The sequence below is a fragment of the Eschrichtius robustus genome, chromosome 5, assembly GCF_028021215.1.
Source record: "Eschrichtius robustus isolate mEscRob2 chromosome 5, mEscRob2.pri, whole genome shotgun sequence".
NCBI classification, from domain to species: domain Eukaryota; kingdom Metazoa; phylum Chordata; class Mammalia; order Artiodactyla; family Eschrichtiidae; genus Eschrichtius; species Eschrichtius robustus.
In genome coordinates, this window is record NC_090828.1 from 79,357,885 (window position 1) to 79,377,019 (window position 19,135).

Sequence of the window (19,135 nt, forward strand, 5' to 3'; positions counted from 1 at the left end):
CCCCATTGCCGATCTCAGCGGTGAGAGACCTTGGACCGCAGAGCTTTTGCAGTCAGGCTTTTACTGATGAGGAAAGGTCTCGGTGGTTCCTGCCCTTATTATATAGTTCCTTAATTCATCTGCAGCTGCTTCAGCAGTGAGCTTGGAGAGTAGCTGCTGAGAAATGGGGTTGGGTGAAAGCCTAGCTACCTGCCAAAGAAGAGGTTTTTTGTTTTTTTTTTAAACCATATTAGGTCAACTGAGACAACAAACATAGTAATATTTTCCATACCCCACCCCAAAGAGATCTGAGTATAAACGTCTTGCATGTACAGTTCTTTAGAGTTTCTTCTGCATCTGTTGTGTACATATCCTGGGCCAATCAGAATCGAAAACAGAAGTATTTCTAGTATTCTGTGATGTGAACTAACATGTTGGATTAGGAAAATTCACATCCCTGGAAAACCAAGAGATATATTTGGAATGTAGTCTTGTATTTTGGAATATGTTATGTTTATATTAAGTGTGAAAACTTAATAGAGTTGGCTCTATATAAAGTTCCACATGCAAATCATCTATAGCATTCGTAGCAAAGAAAAGAAACTGCTCCTGAATTTATCATGATACCCATTTATAACCCAGCAGTGTTGGAAATAAATGCTTTCAGTCTAAACTTCCTGGGGTTGGGGGACGTGGGGTGTGGACTGTATTTCTTGTACAGTCTTCCAGAAAGTCACAATATTCTGAATGCCTTTGTGTGTGAACATAATCGCTCCACCTAATGTTCCCAATGCTTAGGACTTTGCTAACCAAATTCTGCCTCCACAGTATAAATACAAGGAAGCTTACGAGAAGGCAAAGGGAAAGCATATGGGTTTTAGAAGCCTCCAGGATGATCCTAAGCTCGTCCACTATATGAATATGGCAAAGTTACAGTCTGATCGTGAATACAAGAAGAACTATGAAAACACCAAAACCAGCTACCATACCCCTGGGGACATGGTTAGCATTACAGCTGCAAAGATGGCCCAGGATGTTGCCACCAACATCAACTACAAGCAGCCGATACATCACTACACATACCTACCTGATGCCCTGAGTCTTGAGCATACCAGGAATATGAATCAAATTCAGAGTGACGTGAGTATGTATAACATTATAGACCTAGAGATGCTGGTACTGAACAGGTGATCATTTCTTCCTATTTTAGTAGACTTCACAATACAATAAGGTATTTGAAAAATGCACTTTAAAATATACAGTCATCATTGAAAGAGTAACAAAGGCATGGTAGACACGCTGTGTTTTACTAGCTTTCTGTGCTCCTATCGCAATCATTGATATTATCTTTATTAACTTATGGATCAAAGATAAAGCCATGTTCTACTAAGTACATAAGCCACCCTGGTTCTCAACAAAAAGAAATGTTTGCTCCTGGTGGGCCTGCTTCAACGGCAATATGTATAATGCAAAATAGGAGCATTCTCTATTCTTTCTGAATTCAGGAAAGTTCTTTTTTTTTTTTCCTTCTATTTTTGAACTCAAGGTCACACTCTCATGCATGTAAATCTATGTAACGAGTCATCTAAAATGAACCAGGAGGGCTTTGTGATTGCAGCATGACTCATGGAGAGCTGCATGGGGGAGGGTGTTTAATATTCAGAGCATTTCCTGCTGCAGGAGCCAGGTTTTTGTAAGAATCATCCTTGGTAAAGGGGAAACATTGTGTTCCTTTATTGTTGCTCAATGAGAATGTCTCTCTCCATCTGAGATGGAGGAGCCCAGGTGGACGGTGTGGGTGAAATTCAAAAGTTGTGGAGATTTCAGTGAAATCAAAAGGAAAGCCCAATTTATTGTCAAAAGAGACACTTTTTTTTTTAAGCAGTACCCGTGGAAATATGTGGCCTACATTCTCTCCTGGAATGTTAATGCACTCTAACAACAGAACTGCTTTTTCTTATGACAAAATTCTGGGTAAGAAGCTGTGTGGCAGAGATAACCAAAAGCTCCAGTATAGACACAAGCATGCTGACAGGTTGCTCTTCATTCCCCCCTGGATAGAATTACAGATTCCAGAAACAGCTCTTGAGTATGCACTAGGATATCTCCTCATCTGAGATTACTCTTTTACAGAATGTATATAAAGATGAGTACAACAACTTCTTCAAGGGCGTTGGATGGATCCCTTTTGGTTCTCTGGAGGTTGAGAAGGCCAAGAAAGCAGGCGATGCATTAAATGAGAGAAAGTACCGACAGCACCCAGATACCATCAAGTTCACAAGTGTGCCTGATTCCGTGGGCATGGTTTTGGCTCAGCACAACACAAAGCAGCTAAGTGACGTAAGTGGTTTTCCTTCAAACAGTTTTGTCCATGAATAACCCCATGACCAGTTACTCTACAATCCTTCCTAATTCAATTCATGAGTGTGCATCTATGTTAGCAAATCATCTGCTTTCAGAGGTATATTCAAAAGGTTTTACTTTTGAAGCAACTTGGGACTAAAGAAGAACCGGGAGGAGAGAAGGACGATGTTCCAAGTTTGCTTTGTTTTCCAAATGTAGAGAGTCTGTGTTATTTATAAGCAGACCCCTACACTATACATATGGAATAAAATTATTTCTGTTATAATCTGTGACCTTGTCTGAATTGCAAACCAAGATATTTATTGCTCTGAGTTGCAAGAGTTCTACCTAGCCAGATGAGGGGAAGGCTAATGTCCTAATCCCCTTGCAAAATCATTAGGGCGATATTCTGAGAGAGAGAGACGCCTCTGGGGAAGAGTTAAGCAGTTTGCTTTCGGAGTCATCCAGAGTCTTTTTTCTGAGCCCAGGTCTATCTGGACCCTTTTTCTTAGTCAGAGGCTAATTACAATGCTCAGTGCTTCACCTCATTTGATAATTTCAGAGTTCTAAGATACCTCCCCCGGAAAGAGTGTGGTAAGTAAAAAACAAAGAAGAGAGGACTTTTTGCGTCTTTAGCCCCAGATATCTGAAGGTGGGGAATGCATTCTTTGGTTCAGATTTGAGGGTTTTCTGGATTTTATTTCTCAGACCAGTCCCACATTACCCCAGATGTTTCAAGATTAATTCTACTCTAGTGGTACTAAATGGTGTAGATTGTTCTGATTTCTTTTGTACTGACCGAGGTGTCACTTCTCCCTGTGTTTTTCCAGTTAGCTAGGGAGACCCTAAACTCACTATATTAAGTCTTCCTCATCCCAATAAATGCCATCAACATCTACCTAGTTACTCAAGCCTGAAACCTGGCAGTCACCATTAACACCTCTCCGTGTGAACCCCCTCATCCAACGCATCTACTGAGTTAGCCTCCCAAATCTCTCAGCCATCCTGTTGGAGCACTTCTCTGTCTTTCAGCTGCCACCAACCCTAGTTCTGGCCTCCATATTTCACGTGGACAACTGTAATAATCCATTACCTGGACTTCCTGCCTGGGGTCACATTAAAACCAAAAAGACTGTCTTAAGACATAAATCAAATCATGTCCTTCTTATACTTAAAACCCCTTAGTAACTTCTCCTTGAACTCAAAGTAAAATCTAAACTGTTAACTTGGTTGAAAAGGCCCTCAGCTCTGTGGCCCTGACCCCCTCCTATCTAATCCTCCTGGGAACTCGCTCAGCACATTCCAGCCCAGTGACCTTCAGTCCCTCAAGCTGGCCATGCCTCTTCTAGACCCAGGACCCTGAATGCTCTTCTTCTGCCCGGACCCTTCCCTTTTCTTCAAGTTTGGGTGTAAATGTTACCTTTTTAGAGAGCCTTTGCTGACCCCCCACCCTGACCCTGTTCATTTCTTTCCTAAAGTTATTTTATTTACAACACATCACGAATTCTAGCTCTACCTTACAGTTTATGCGCTATTCTCTGCTTCCTCTATTGGACTATAAGCTCCAAGAGGACAGTTCTGCCTTTTTCTTTTTAACCACTTTAAACACAGAACTTACCATGCTGCCTATTGATCAGACTACTGTCCAATAAATATGGGTGGAATGAGCAATGAATACATCTGCCAACACTCCCTCTGTGTGATAATGTAGCTAATTGCCTTATAAATGGAAAAACACAAACGATAGTCTTCCTTTTTAAAGGAATGTGTGCTAGATGAAACTTACATTATGTTAGCTAATACAATTTGCACGCTGCCTCCTTTGTTTTTAGTTTAACTACAAGGTGGAGGGAGAGAAACGGAAGCACAAGTACACTATGGACCCTGATGTACCGCAGTTTATTCAAGCCAAGGTCAATGCCTTCAACATCAGTGATGTGAGTATTTGGCCTGGTGCCCGTCTAGTATTGCTTACATGGGCCTCTCCTTTCCAGTTCTGTATAACTCTAGCACTGGGAATTTTAGGGGGAGCAAACTGAGTGTGGACCCTTTGAGTCTTTGATGGAGGAGGTCATTGAGAGGACGTGATTGCCAGGTGACCCTTGAGCTGGACCTGGGCAATTGGAGGCTCCTCACCCCCTCCCGTCCTTGGAATGTAAGTTCTGCCCACTGTTCCCACAGTGGGAGCCATTTTCAAGGACACAGCCTTGAGAGACCAATGTGTTGTTGAGACCACTTGCACTGAATCCACTTGAGGCCTAAATAAACTTGTAAGGTTCTGGCGGGCGGGTGTGAAGATCTACTTGGCTTGTGGCTGCCCAAGACAACCCTCGAATGTAAGTTCCCTTGTTTAGTAAACCTGCCGCCTACCAAGCTGGAGTGGTCAGCCTGTTTTTTCAGTCTCTCCTTGCCTTCCATGTATGGGGACCAATTTGCGAACCAACAGTCTCCAGATTGGATCCTTATCATAGAATATGAGACTAGAGGCTACCATACATTTCACTTAATGCAGACTTTTCCCAACTGTGGGCTATGACTCATTAGTGGGTTATAAGATCAAGCTAGTAGGTTGTGTTCCATTTTTTAAAAAGTAAAACAAAATGGGGCAGAGAGGATTGGAAAATACAGGAATGTATAGTCTGTAGTAAGGATAAGTATTGCTATTTCTATAACTTTTGTTTCAGTTATTTGTTAAACTTCTAAACTTCTAAAAAAGTTTACCGTGATTTTCTTTAGAAACTCTTCTTTGTATGTGACTAGCATCTCTCTCTAATTGGTGGCGATGTTTAAATTTACTATTATGAATTATTTCCTTTTGCTTTTAAAGCAGATTGGTAAATTCTAATTTAAAGACATAATCCAACCTGGATAAAATTGTTCATTTCTTAAAAGATGATTTAGTCATTCTTCCTAACATTTTAGGCTCTCTTTTATCTCCAAATAAACATTTTTTTAAGTACTCATTTCTATGCTTTTGGTTTATTTAAAACTTTTTCCTGCTTTTATAAGTAATATTTAAACATTAATATTAATTAAAGCCGGGTGGTACTACATCTGAACTTTTAATTTTAGTACCCACATCTTTCTGTAAGTTTAAAATGTTTCATTATAAAAAATACAAGAAAATAAAAGCATTACATATGCTTATTATAGAAAAATTGGAAAATATAGAAAATTATGAAAAAATTAAAATCTTCTGTTATCCCACATTCAAAGCAATACCTTTCCATTGCTTTTTTTAATGCACACATATACATTTTTTTACAGCAGTTGAGATCATACTGTGTATGTAGTTTACTGATTTTTTTTTTTTTTTTTAAGAATAATAGATTTCTAAAAGATGAACTAATAGAAAGGGATATATTATGACATGTTTTATAAGAAAGATTTTGGTTTCCTGTTTCATTCCTCTTTTAATTATGTCAGATAATAAAATAATCTTTCCTTTTTTCAAGGCTAATTATAAAGCAGATTGGAAGAAAACCCTTGCTAAGGGCTATGATTTGAGACCAGATGCCATTCCAATTGTTGCTGCAAAAAGTTCAAGGAATATTGCTAGCGATGTAAGTCTAATTTGAAAGTAGTAAACTCTCTTTATATTTAAAAAATATTTACATGGTGTATGAGGTTATATGAGCTATATTAGGAAGCAAATAAAAAATTGTAGTATAAAAATAATTCCTAATATCTTATGTACCAATGATTTTTTTATCTTAAAAATATTTAAAAACTCAGTAAGTTGTTACAAAGAAGATATTTTTTTTAACTGTCAAATACATGGAATTCTCATTAGTATTATTATTATGAACTTGAAAACTGCTTTTTATTTGGATTTTGTTAAGAAAAAAGCCTTGGCATACTAAAATATTACTAAATCAAAAAAGTCTCCCAGTATTTTAAAAGAATACAATTTTTTGATAATATAATTTCCATAAAGAAAAAAATCTGGTGATATATGGAAAACCAGGAAGAATTATATATTAAACGACAGCATTTCAGTTACCTGCTTACTTATTTACTTAATTAATTACTTTTTATAAATTAAGTTATATTTTCTTTAGGAATTGATATACCTTGATAGAGTAGAAACTCATTCATTTGGAGTCCAATATACTAAGTTTTATAATGTCTTTGCTGCAAGTTACTCAGGATTATGCAAATACTTTATAAGTAATGCAAATTAATCATAGAAACAGATAATAAAAACTATGTACACCAAATACTTAATAAACTTTTCAGGAACCTTTGATCGTATTCAAAGAATCCACTTATGAATAATCTAGATATAAACTACAATTTATTCCATTCTTAATTATCCCCAGAGCAGATCTCAAGACTATCCATTGGAAATATTTTGCTAGTTGTTTACTTAAAAATACTCAAAACTTAGGTGTTACCTAGATTCAGACTGAATTTGGCTATTGCTTAATTTGTGATATAAATTCAATTTAACACTTTAGTATTTCATACAATCTACTCTATCAAACTTCCGTCTGCCCTTCTTTTTCATATAGTTCAAATATAAGGAGGGCTATGAGAAAGCCAAAGGCAAACAAATTGGATTTCTCAGTCTTCAGGATGATCCTAAACTGGTTCACTACATGAATGTAGCCAAAATACAGTCAGATCGTGAGTACAAAAAGGGCTATGAAGCCAGCAAGACCAAGTATCACACCCCCTTGGATATGTTCAGTGTGACAGCAGCCAAGAAATCTCAGGAGGTCGCCACCAACACCAACTACAGACAACCCTTCCACCACTACACCCTGCTGCCTGATGCCTTGAACGTGGAGCATTCCAGGAACGCGATGCAGATTCAAAGTGATGTATGTAGCAGTCATCAGATTGTCAGCATAAAATTAGTTATCCATTTCTAGCTGATGGCTAAGAAGAACTAGAAATCGGCAATTCCATTTACTCCATCCTAAACCTGGTTGGACTCACTGTAATCAGGGATCCTCTCCAGAATTTGGAGTTTTAGGATTTCACTCATTTGAACTATATATATAGTTTTCTTTAGTTATTATGTATATATATACTTTAACTTTGGAAGTTAGACCCAATATATGTTGTATTCTGTGAAAGACTAACAGGTCCAAATGGGTGCTATATAATATCCCTTCCAGTGCAAAATTCTGTTAACGTTCCCCCCAAGAAAGTTAAATTTTTAAAGGAATTATTGGGTCAGGATTTTCTGTTCAAAACCACCGTGAATACAATCACTTTTATAATTAATTTTTCTCTGAAGGATAGTAGGGAATAAAAAGCAGGTTATTCTCCCAGTCCCCCCATCCTTTTTTTTTTTTTCCTCTTTTTGAAAATGAGCAAATCATCTGGTCAAAGAAACCCAAGCCCTGACTCTTTCTGAAATGAGAATTTCCTTTTTCGTTGTGAAGAACCTGTACAAATCCGACTTCACCAACTGGATGAAAGGGATCGGCTGGGTGCCCATAGAGTCACTGGAGGTGGAGAAGGCAAAGAAAGCAGGAGAGATTCTTAGCGAGAAGAAGTACCGCCAGCACCCTGAGACGCTAAAGTTCACGTACGCCATGGACACATTGGAACAAGCACTAAACAGAAGTAACAAACAGATTATGAACAAGGTAAGAACTCACCTGCTGGCCTCAGCCTCAGAACCACTGCAGTGCTCAGACCATTGAACCAGGCAGTGCCACTTTGACCTTCATCAGCGTTTTCATCTTTCTGATGGTCGTGGTCATGGCGGTGGCGGTAGGAGGGGGCAGGCTATAACCGTCATCGTGTCTAGAGAGCTCCCACTTATACCAACCCCAGGCTGTCTGTCAACCTCATACCGAGTGTGTGCTAGAACCACAAAACTCTACGTAATATGTGGTTGGAGCAAGATAGCCTTTGTTGTTTCAGTGGAAGAGGGCTCCATTGTTTGATGATTTTTAAAATCATGTGTCCAGTCTCATCAGCCCATCTTCTTGCTATTTCATTCATTTTCCAATATCAGATTTAACCTCTTCTACCATGGAGATGTGAGTCTCTTCCTCTTGATAGTACATTGTAGATTTGTCCTGCTGTACAGTCATGTGCCTGCCTTCCTTGTTGTAGAGACTCTACAGTGAAAAATGGAACAAAGACAAGACCACCATTCACATCATGCCTGATACTCCAGACATTTTACTCTCCAGAGTCAACCAAATCACCATGAGTGATGTGAGTAGATTAACAACAACAACAAAGATGCAGGGAGCGGGGGGGTGGCAGGGGGAGGGAAGAGTTTGAAGGGAACTAATAGTTGTGGAATATCTGTCTTCCACATGACAACCACTTTAAAATTAGGGTCCCCATTCTAACGCGACTAACAAGATGCTGGTGTTTTTCTACTTCATCATTTAGAAACTGTACAAAGCTGGCTGGGAAGAAGAAAAGAAGAAAGGATATGACCTGAGGCCTGATGCCATCCCAATAAAGGCTGCAAGAGCCTCCAGAGACATTGCCAGTGATGTAAATGCTTCCACTGATGCTTATTTAGTCTAAACGAGAAAAAGAGCAAATGAGCCAAGCTCATGTGTATGCAGGAGCTGTAATCAGCTCTGTCCAGTGTTGGTGGGACCACTGTCCCATGTAACACACAAGACACCTCCCTTCACCCAGTCCAAGGATGCTCTAATTATTTGTTCATCATTCAATGTAAAAAGTGACAGGGTCTTGTTAAAATAAGTTACTTTTAGAGTGCTTAAATTGTTTATGGGCAATTCCTAGCAAACATAGGGATGTGATCTATGCACTTTACCCAGAAGATCCATTACCAAGCTCTTTCCTGAATGTAGAGGTGCACCATGAAAAGTGGTGCCTGCAGCCTTTTCCGCTGGTTACACAGCAGAGTGGGAAAAGCTGCTTTCTAAATAAAGTTCTAAAACAACTTATTTACACATCACTTTGATTAACTCTGAGATGATTTTTTTCCCTCATGGACTCAAGTCTGTCAAGAAATTTGGAGTAAAAATATTTTGCTCCCAGTCCTCCCACCCCGCCAACAACTCCTCCCTTTGTAAGTTTAGAGTAGCTCTAAAACCCTACACCTATGACAAAGCTAATGGCACGTAGTTAATTATATTTTGTTCTCTTTCTTTCACTATCTTCATCACCATGTTTCTTTTCCATCCACAGTACAAGTACAGGCAAGCCTATGAACAAGCCAAAGGGAAACACATTGGCTTCCGGAGCCTAGAGGACGACCCCAAGTTGGTGCACTTCATGCAAGTGGCCAAGATGCAGTCAGACCGGGAGTACAAGAAGGCGTACGAGAAATCCAAGACATCCTTCCACACCCCGGTGGACATGCTCAGCATGGTGGCAGCCAAGAAGTCTCAGGAAGTGGCCACCAACACCAACTACAGGAACGTGATCCATGCCTACAACATGCTTCCTGATGCCATGAGCTTTGAATTGGCCAAAAACATGATGCAGATTCAAAGTGATGTACGTGACAGCCACAACATTTGCAGAGCATTTACTTTGGATAATAAGCAAATCATGAAAGACCATAAGTAATGACATTTTGAAAATCCTGAAAGAAATTCATATGTAATTTCCCAGTGAGGTGTTTCATTTTTTACCTTAGATTGAATTTATTTTTTTTTTAACACAAAAGGGATGAACCCTATCTATTATTGTTGTGAGCATTACTGGATGCTAGATCAGCAATAACACATGAAATTTGGTTTCAGAAACAATGTGTTGAAGGAAATATATCTAGCAGAGAGAGAGTCAGAAGTATAAAAAGTTCCTGATTAAGGAGTAAGAGGTAAAACAGAAAGTCAGGTAACTTGAGAGCTACTGTCCCTCACTCCCAACCAGCTTTCATTTCCAGCTTTATAATTGCCTATCTTACTTACTGATGAAATAGTAAGGAGGTGATGGCTGAAACGGCTATTAGAATAAATGTGAGGAAGGCACAGAGAGTATAAAGCCAAGAATTCAGCCATAGAGGCCCTTTGGTGGCTAGGGAAAGTGAATATAAATTATGAACCAAATGCAGGCCATGCTGAGCCTGTATTTCTCTTTGGAAATGTAAGAGATGAGCTATAGCTGGGGAGGTACATAAGTACCCAAATGAAAGCAACCATGGTACAGTTATAGGGGGAAATGTCTGATTTGAGGGGAAAAAAATGAAATTTGCACAAAGTATCAATGAGGTTTCTGGCATACCCGAAGGAGTTGTAACCATGGTGGCTGCTGAAAGGCTTATAGCAAAAGAGAGAAATGGAGTCCTCTAAGTCTTCTATTAACCAAGGGGACTTGGGGATTTTTGTAAGAAAGTTAGTCCAGCACGGCCACCTTTCTTGAGATAGTAGTCACATGGTAGATTGATCTATTTGGTATTTCTTAGCACTTTTTCTTTATGAAGGCATTGAGAGAAGCAAATAAATCACAAAGATATTGCTGCTTGTTTTAAATTCCTCATGCAAGGAAATGTAAAAAATAAAATAAAATAAAGTTTAGGGATAAAAGTAATTAAAGTTGAATATACTATCGGTTGAAAACTGAAGTGGAACTTATGGAATATTAAATACCCACTCATGGTTCTTGGAATATTTGGTTTCTTCTCATCCTCGAACTTTTCCTCTTTTGCAGAATCAGTACAAAGCTGACTATGCTGACTACATGAAGGGCATTGGATGGCTCCCTCTGGGCTCCCTGGAGGCTGAGAAAAACAAGAAAGCCATGGAGCTTATCAGTGAAAAGAAGTACCGCCAACACCCAGACACTTTGAAGTATTCCACCTTGATGGACTCAGTGAACATGGTTTTGGCCAAGAATAATGCAAAAATTATGAACGAAGTAAGTCTTTCAATAATGTAGTGTTTCATAAGCATCAGGAATAAGCCAGGCATATCTTACATTTAATCTACAGGTTTTGATAACAGTTTTACAGCATCATAATTAATGTTTCCTCTACCTTGAAAAAGGGTCTTGTAGTTAAACAAACAAACAAAAAAGATAGAAATCAGTCCTAATAGGTGCCCTCTCCAAATGCTCAATGAACCACCCTACCTAATAGACATAACAAAATAAGTATGGACTCTTTTCTTTCAATGCAGATCTTGAAAATGAGTCCCATTTGTCTAAGGCGAAGTTAGTAGAAGCTCATTATGCTGAATCAGTAGACTGTAGGGCTGATAACAGCTGGGTGTTGCAGCCCACCCCTGCTTCCTTGCTCTTTTGATGGAATAAAAGAAAACTCCTAGATTACATGGCTGTAGCAGCATTCTGAGCCAGGACCTTCTCTGGGCAATGCTGAGAGCGATAGCTCTCCACCAGTAGTTCCCTGGATCATTAATGACTCCAGCCTTTAGAAAAGCCTTACTGTAGTTTGACATAATTAGCCATAATTTGATTTCAGGACCAACAAGTACATCACCCTTGGACATCTGTTTTTAAGTTTCAAATAATAAAATAATTGCAACAACATTGGTTATATTTTGTGGGTCATAATTAGAAATGCCATTGATTAACCAAAAAGGGGAAAAATAATTTGGACCTGAACATGAAACGATTGCAGAAAATGATGTAGAAAGATAGAGCTGTATTACGCTAAGTCGCTGAGTAAATCCTCTGGAGTCTTCTGAGAAAGAATTTTGTCAAGAAGACCAACCCCTTTGAAAGGGACTTGTTGACACAAGGCAAAAATCTCAGTGCCCCTTTTAAGACTTAGAATTTAAACTACCACAAACATACATTTACTTTTTAAATATTGAATTAAGCCTTTCATTTTTTCAATGTTAAAGATTACCATTTTAAAATAATCATGCCAAGATGAGAATCACAGAAATAGCAAATGCTAACACTGAGAGATATCTTGGTGGTCATCAGGTTGAATCCCTTCATTGCAGAGTTGAGGAAAGTGTGGCCCAGAGAGGCAAGACACCTCCTTTAAAGACACACAGCAGGTCAATGACCTGGTCTGGACTAGAACCAGTACTCTAATGACTAACTATTGCTCTTTCCATTAGAATTGTGCTTCCAATACTATAATCACTAGCCACATGTGATGACAAATCTCAATTAATTCAAATTAAATAATATTAATAATTTGTTCTTCATTCACATTAGCTACATTTCAAATGACTGATAGCCCCGTGTGGCTAGGGACTATCGTGTTGATGACACAGATGACAGAACAGATGACACAACATTTTCATCATTGCATCGTTCTGTTGGATTGCGCTGGTCTTGATCAGAAGTCAGAAAATTAGTTTTTGTAAATAAAATTTTATAGTAACACAGCCACAGCTATTTATTTGCATATCATCTGTGGCCGCTTTTGCACTGCAACAGCAGAGCTGAGTAGTTAATAACAGAGATTCTGTGGCCCACAAAGCCTAACATTATTTACTATCTGGCTCTTTACGTTTACTGACCCCTGATCTAGAAGAAGACTCTAGCAGAAGTTTTGGTTTTGTTTTTTTAATCAAACCTGGCTAAAACAAAGAGATAGCATTTTTCACCTATAAGATTTGCAAAGATTCAAAAAGTTGTGTGATATACAGTATTGGAAAGGGAGTTAATGTAAACTTCTAATCAACAGTTTTGTTAATATTTGTTAAAATTAAAACTTCAGTTGCCCAGTACCCTTCAGAAATCCTCATGTATGTGCAAAGATATACACACATACATACACACGGTAATATTTTTTGCAGGTTGGGTCCCCAGAAAGAGATGCTGAGATGGAATTTGGAGTACAGGGCATTTTTCAGGGATCAGTACCAGTGAGGGGAGGACTGGCAAGAGGGGTCCGACTGTGATGCCAGCCCTACAAAGCCTATGCCAGTGCCCCAGAGGGCTCTTGAGTATATACGGCCCGCTGGAAGTGTCCTGAACTGGGTGGAATGGCCAGGTCTTGGTACCGCCACTCTGATGAGTAACTGGATGGCCACCAGGGAAGAGTGTGCTCTTGAGTGAGGCAACAAAACCTTGAAGCAAGTGACAATTTGGAGGCTGTCTGCCAATAGTTGCTGCGACCAGTCCTCCCTTGAATGAGTGTCTGAGTTGTACATCTCCAGGCCCACCACAAAGATCATGGCATCATTGCTTATAGTAGCAAAAACTGGAAACAACAAATTAAATGTCTATCAATGGAGAACTGGTTAAATCAGTTGGGTTACACCTCTTCATGGAATACTGCACAGCTCTTTAAATGAATGAAGTAAATTATTAAGAGGGCTAAAAGATGTCTAACCTATAATATTAAGTAAAACATGTTTTATATAACCTCATTTATATTAAAAAAAGGACTATATGTGGACTTTAATATGCATAGAAAATTTTAGGGTGGAGATGCTATATCCAGGCTATAAAATAGGAAGGCAGGACATTTTACTTTCCATCTTACATCCTCTCCACTGTCTTGTTTGAATGAGCACCTTTTTCCTTTAAATTTTTAAAAAATAAGAGCCGGCTAATAAAAATACATAAAATATTGATATTTGTGTACAATAATATATATGTACTAAGTGACTTCCTTTAAAACTTTTAAATACTAACTTCCACTGGTTTTTTCCTTCTCTTTTCTTTCTTTCTTTTTTCCTTCCTTTCTTCCTTCCTTCTTTTTTTTTTTTTTTCTTTCCAGCACCTCTACAAACAAGCATGGGAGGCTGACAAGACCAAAGTCCACATCATGTCTGATATCCCCCAGATTATTCTGGCAAAGGCAAATACAATTAATATGAGTGATGTGAGTATAATTCCTCCAGTTGTCATCTTTCTTTCCTACCTATTTGAACCAATAAAAACAAATTAACTAATTAATGTCTCGATTTTGAGAATGACTGTTTTGACAATGAGTGGGAACCCACAAATGAGAATCTTTCTAATCTCGCTTTGCTAAGAGTAGGAGTAGGCCTGTTGATGGGACAGCAGTTAGGAATTCGAAGGGCAGTTGGATTTTGTTCTAGGAGTAGGTACTTCTTATCAAACTAAGAGAAGTAAAGAGAATGGTTTAGAGCCCAGGATAAGAGATAAAGAAAGAGTGAATCCCAGGACTTTCTTAAAGAGTCCCTCTACCAAGCTTTTGAAATGATTCTAAAGAGGCAGTCTTGGGAAAAGTTAAATGGAAAGGGAAGAATAACATTTTGAAGAATTTAGGTCAAGCCCCGTAAGGAATGTGCAACACTTACTGTTAGAAACTGCATAAGTGTTTTATTTCACTTCCTTCCTCATCCTAACCAGTTGCCAGGAAACCCTCAAATCCTACCAGTTTTTTTAAAAAAAGATTTATTTATTATTTATTTACTTATAATAAATGCCGCATCGTGTCTTAGTTGTGGCACGCGGGATCTTCATTGAGGCGTGCGGGATCTTCATTGCAGCACACGGGCTTCTCTCTGGTTGTGGCGTGCAGTTTTCTCTTCTCTAGTTGTGGCATGCAGGCTCCAGGGCGGGTGGGCTCTGTAGCTGTGGCACATGGGTTCCAGAGCGCATGGGCTCTGTAGTTTTGCCGCTTGCAGGCTCTCTAGTTGAGGTGCATGGGCTCAGTAGTTGTGGCATGCGGGCTTAGTTGCCCCGCGGCATGTGGGATCTTAGTTCCCTGACCAGGGATCGAACCCGTGTCCCCTGAATTGGAAGGTGGATTCTTTACCACTGGACCACTAGGGAAGTCCCCCTACCAGTTTTTTTTTTCTTTTGTTTGTTTGAATTACACAGGGATTTGGAATTGTTGACTTCTTTTTGGATTGTAGTATCCACACAATTATATACATGAAAGTGTCAATTGCAAAACAGTGAAGTCTTTTGATGTAAGAACATGGCTATTTTGTATTCTTCTCTTGACTCTTATTTGACAAAATGCATCAGTAAGAATCTACTGGGCTTTCACATTTTTAAAAAGCATATTTACAACCTAATAGAGACCAGTAGCTCTTACTTTTTCTGGTGGTTTTTTGAAGATGTTTTAATTTGTAATAGATTTTGTTTTCAAACACAGTTATGTTACTTGTGAGAGCATTTAGCCCTTGAACCACCAATGAAGCATTCTGCTGAAAGATTTAAAAAAAAAAAAAAAGAAGATGCTGCAGTGCCAGTTTACTCTTTTAAAATAAACCCAGACTTTCCTATTTAGAAGAAAACTATTTCCTTTGCCTCTCTTTCCAGAAACTCTACAAACTTTCTTTGGAAGAGTCTAAAAAGAAAGGCTATGATCTCAGAACTGATGCCATTCCTATCAAAGCTGCCAAAGCCTCAAGAGATATTGCAAGCGATGTAAGTCTGAAGGAAAGCGGTCACCTGACTGGGGGTTTCTAATCTACCAAAATAATAAGGGCTGAGTTCTAGAAACACTGAGTGAATAAAATTTGAGAAAGAAAGCATGCCTGCTAACAATAGTCCCATTCTGTTCTGTGAATGCTTCTTAACCTTGCTCTTGTGTTTTCTCTGGTATTCTGAAAAAACAGAATGCCAGCCACATTATGACCACCTTTGTACTCCATCACCAAGGCTATGGCCGGTAGAAATCCAAAGCCCTTCACTAAGTTTTCTTAAGACTTGTGTTGTTCTTGCCTCCTGCCTCTTAGGCTCTGTCTTCCTAACAGGATGTCCCAGGAAGTGGTGTGCTGGGGGTCCTGATCTTTTGTGCTCATGATAGCTGATTATTAAATAATCATGAGTTTTGCAAACCTTCTCATAATAGTTTAATAGTTGTTAAACTATTGGTAGCTTGATATCAACCATAATGGGAGTACTTATACCACAGAAATTGGCAAACACTACAAATTAGGGCTTTTTTCCCCCAGAGAGCTGGTGTGCCAACACACCGTTGCCATAACGCATCACCTTTATGAAACTCAGTTCTTTCATTTAGTTGTTTCCACAAGAAATCCACTCACAGTGAACATTTAATGATTTGGGGGTAATGAGAGGAGCGCATTCAGAGCACTCGTTCCTTAGCCATCCCCCAGGTCTACTTTCTCTTTCCTCTTCCACCTCTGCTCTTCATTTTTCCTACCTACCCATTCCTATGCCACTCCTACATTGTCCTGAGAACTCCAGACTTCTCCCTCTATTGTGCTGGAGTCATTTGGCTCTCCCAGCTCCTAACCCCTAACTTGTACACCCGAACCCACAAGAGATAAGCAGAATAAGAAGTTTTCCATGCATCAGGATCTCCCCATGAAAGAGGGAACTTGGTGATAAATAGTAAAATTTCTTCCCCATTATACCAGAGTAGAGAGTCTTAAAAGAAAAAAAACTCCACAAAAATAAAGCTGCCCTAAAATTATACTGTGTATCTCATTACTAAGCCTCTTCTCATCAGTGAAAGACTGGCTGAATGATTTTTCAGGGCAACATTAAACTGCTTAGAACATTCTGCTTTTTCTTCTCTCATTTGCTGTACACTTATTACCTACCAAATGTTCTTTAACAACAGTGTATGTGTGAAAATCTGGGCGGTGTATCATCACAAGATCCATGTTCTAAGCTTTAATGACTTTAGCAAGTCACTCACCCCTCTGGCCTCAGCTTACTGTTCTCTAAAATGGGGGCAGTAACAATAACTTTGCTGTCTACCTCACAAGGTATAGTTGTGATGATCAACTTACACAAATAAATGTGAAAAAAGTGTTTTGTGAACTGTAGAATTCTATAAAAGTATCCCTTTTTATGAAATACAGAATATTGACACTAGAATGATTTCTGGTCAAGGGAATTGCTCTGAATAAATATTCAAATTTTTCTTCACAGTATAAATACAAACACAATTATGAAAAGGAGAGGGGGAAGATGGTTGGTTTCCGCAGTCTTGAGGATGATCCCAAATTAGTCCATTCCATGCAAGTGGCCAAGATGCAATCTGATCGGGAGTACAAGAAAAACTATGAGAAAACCAAGACCAGCTACCACACCCCTGCCGACATGCTCAGTGTCACGGCCGCCAAGGATGCCCAAGCCAACATCACCAACACCAACTACAAGCACCTGATTCACAGTTACTTCCTCCCTCCAGACTCCATGAACATCCAGCTGTCCAAGAATATGAATCACATACAGAGTGATGTAAGGCTCTCTTCTTTCTGAGTGATGGTTGCATTCTTAGCATGAGAAGGGAGATTACAGGCTCCTGTGCCAAGTTTTGTATCTAAATTGATAAGGTAAAGTAGAATGTGCTTCTTCTCTTTATAGAATGTATATAAGCATGACTACAATGAATGGTTCAAAGGGCTTGGCTGGAGTCCAGCTGGTTCCCTAGAAGTGGAGAAGGCCAAGAAAGCAACTGAAAATGCCAGTGATCAGAAATACCGCCAGCACCCTAGCAACTTCCAGTTTAAGAAGCTGAATGACTCCATGGACATGGTTCTTGCGAAGCAGAATACGCATACCATGAACAAGGTAGACAGAACAGCTATCCTTCCTTGTAGCTCCCAGCCAGACAGGGCTAGCAGTCTCTGGTTCTTGTTTGGGAAATTTAGTTTGGGCCCACCACTTCTATGCAGTGAGAAACAGTACCAGAGCACTCCCCTACACCATTTTCTTCTGCTCCCTACCTCTTATTTTTATTTTACTTGCCCTTCTAATTAAGTTAGAAATTATTTGTTCTTTTAAATTATTTTTTTAAGTCTGAGTTTATTTTTGGTGTCTTTTCTGAATCATATACTACTTTAGTTACTAAATTAATTTAATATAATTCAAATTGAGTGCATTCAAATATTGTTATATTTTTTTCTTTCTTGTTTGTCCTAAAAACTTATTAAATTTTAAATGTATGCTTTTTAACTTTCTAGTACCTATACACCGTTGATTGGAACAAAGATAAAACCAAGACTCATGTGATGCCAGATACACCAGATATTTTACAAGCCAAGCAAAATCAAACACACTACAGTCAGGTAAAGCTACATAAAAATTTTGCTTGAAACTAATTGAACGTTTTAAATGATGTCATGGTATATAATTGATGTAAATGCTGAAGCAGTGGAAATGAAGGACTCAAACTGGTTAGCGTAGGGATGTTGCAGTTTATGGTGGTTTAAAGCAAGGGCTTCAGCTGTGATTATATATCCCATGGAGTAGGCATTGTGCCTGTTTTGTTTATTTCAGTACTCATTGTGCGTGGCGCAGTATAGTAAATTGATAAATAGCTGTTGAAAGAAAAAATGGCTGTTGAAAGAAAAAATTGCACCAAACAGACCTGGTATGATCTTTGGCTTTGCCATTTATGAATTGTGTAATATTGGGTCTAAACCTTAGTTTCCTCATCCCTAAAACTGGGACCATAAAAGTGCCTATGATGTTGAATTGCTGTGAGGACCAAATGAGAAATTCCAGGAAGGGCTTTCATCACAGCGCCTGGCACATAATAAGCACTGGATGACCTTCAGCTATTTTTATTATTGTCCAGTTTTAACATATGTACATCCGTTCAATGAATTTGATTCAAAAAGATTGACTTATTTATTGCACTTTACAAAAGGCATTTCATTATCTATTACTTTTATCATTTAGATAATTAAAATATGTTACCTGACCCTTTTTTTTTTTAAATCAATTTAACATCTGTAATCAAAATAGTGAACCTAGACTGTACTTAACTGCAAAGGGAATCTACCTAATATACTTGATATGACCATATTGTGTCTGAACAGAAAAGGACGTGATCAACTACACTACCAAGGAGGTGGGGAGTGAGTCTCAGAGGCAAAAAAAAAAAGAAGCCAGATCATGTGATGCTAAGTCATTGCTCTATTAAACAGCTTGCTTTGTTTTTATCCATATCTTTAGAGATAAGATAGATGATGTTAAAATCTGATGTCTACTCTTTAGGTACACTTTTGTTCAATAATCTGTTTGG

General features: G+C 38.7%; 1 protein-coding gene across 2 annotated transcripts in view; it reads left to right on the top strand.

Annotated features, from left to right (window-relative positions):
* The window catches only part of NEB (nebulin), a 229,140-nt gene that overhangs the window by 48,439 nt on the left and 161,566 nt on the right, over positions 1-19,135 (top strand). For both annotated transcript variants that reach the window (XM_068545120.1, XM_068545119.1), the window contains exons 28-42: positions 808-1,119; positions 2,113-2,319; positions 4,155-4,259; positions 5,778-5,885; positions 6,837-7,148; positions 7,719-7,925; positions 8,401-8,505; positions 8,689-8,796; positions 9,463-9,774; positions 10,930-11,136; positions 13,925-14,029; positions 15,445-15,552; positions 17,032-17,343; positions 17,470-17,676; positions 18,069-18,173. In XM_068545120.1, coding sequence (XP_068401221.1) covers positions 808-1,119; positions 2,113-2,319; positions 4,155-4,259; positions 5,778-5,885; positions 6,837-7,148; positions 7,719-7,925; positions 8,401-8,505; positions 8,689-8,796; positions 9,463-9,774; positions 10,930-11,136; positions 13,925-14,029; positions 15,445-15,552; positions 17,032-17,343; positions 17,470-17,676; positions 18,069-18,173 — 2,820 coding nt within the window. The remainder of the gene's footprint in view (positions 1-807; positions 1,120-2,112; positions 2,320-4,154; positions 4,260-5,777; positions 5,886-6,836; positions 7,149-7,718; positions 7,926-8,400; positions 8,506-8,688; positions 8,797-9,462; positions 9,775-10,929; positions 11,137-13,924; positions 14,030-15,444; positions 15,553-17,031; positions 17,344-17,469; positions 17,677-18,068; positions 18,174-19,135) is intronic.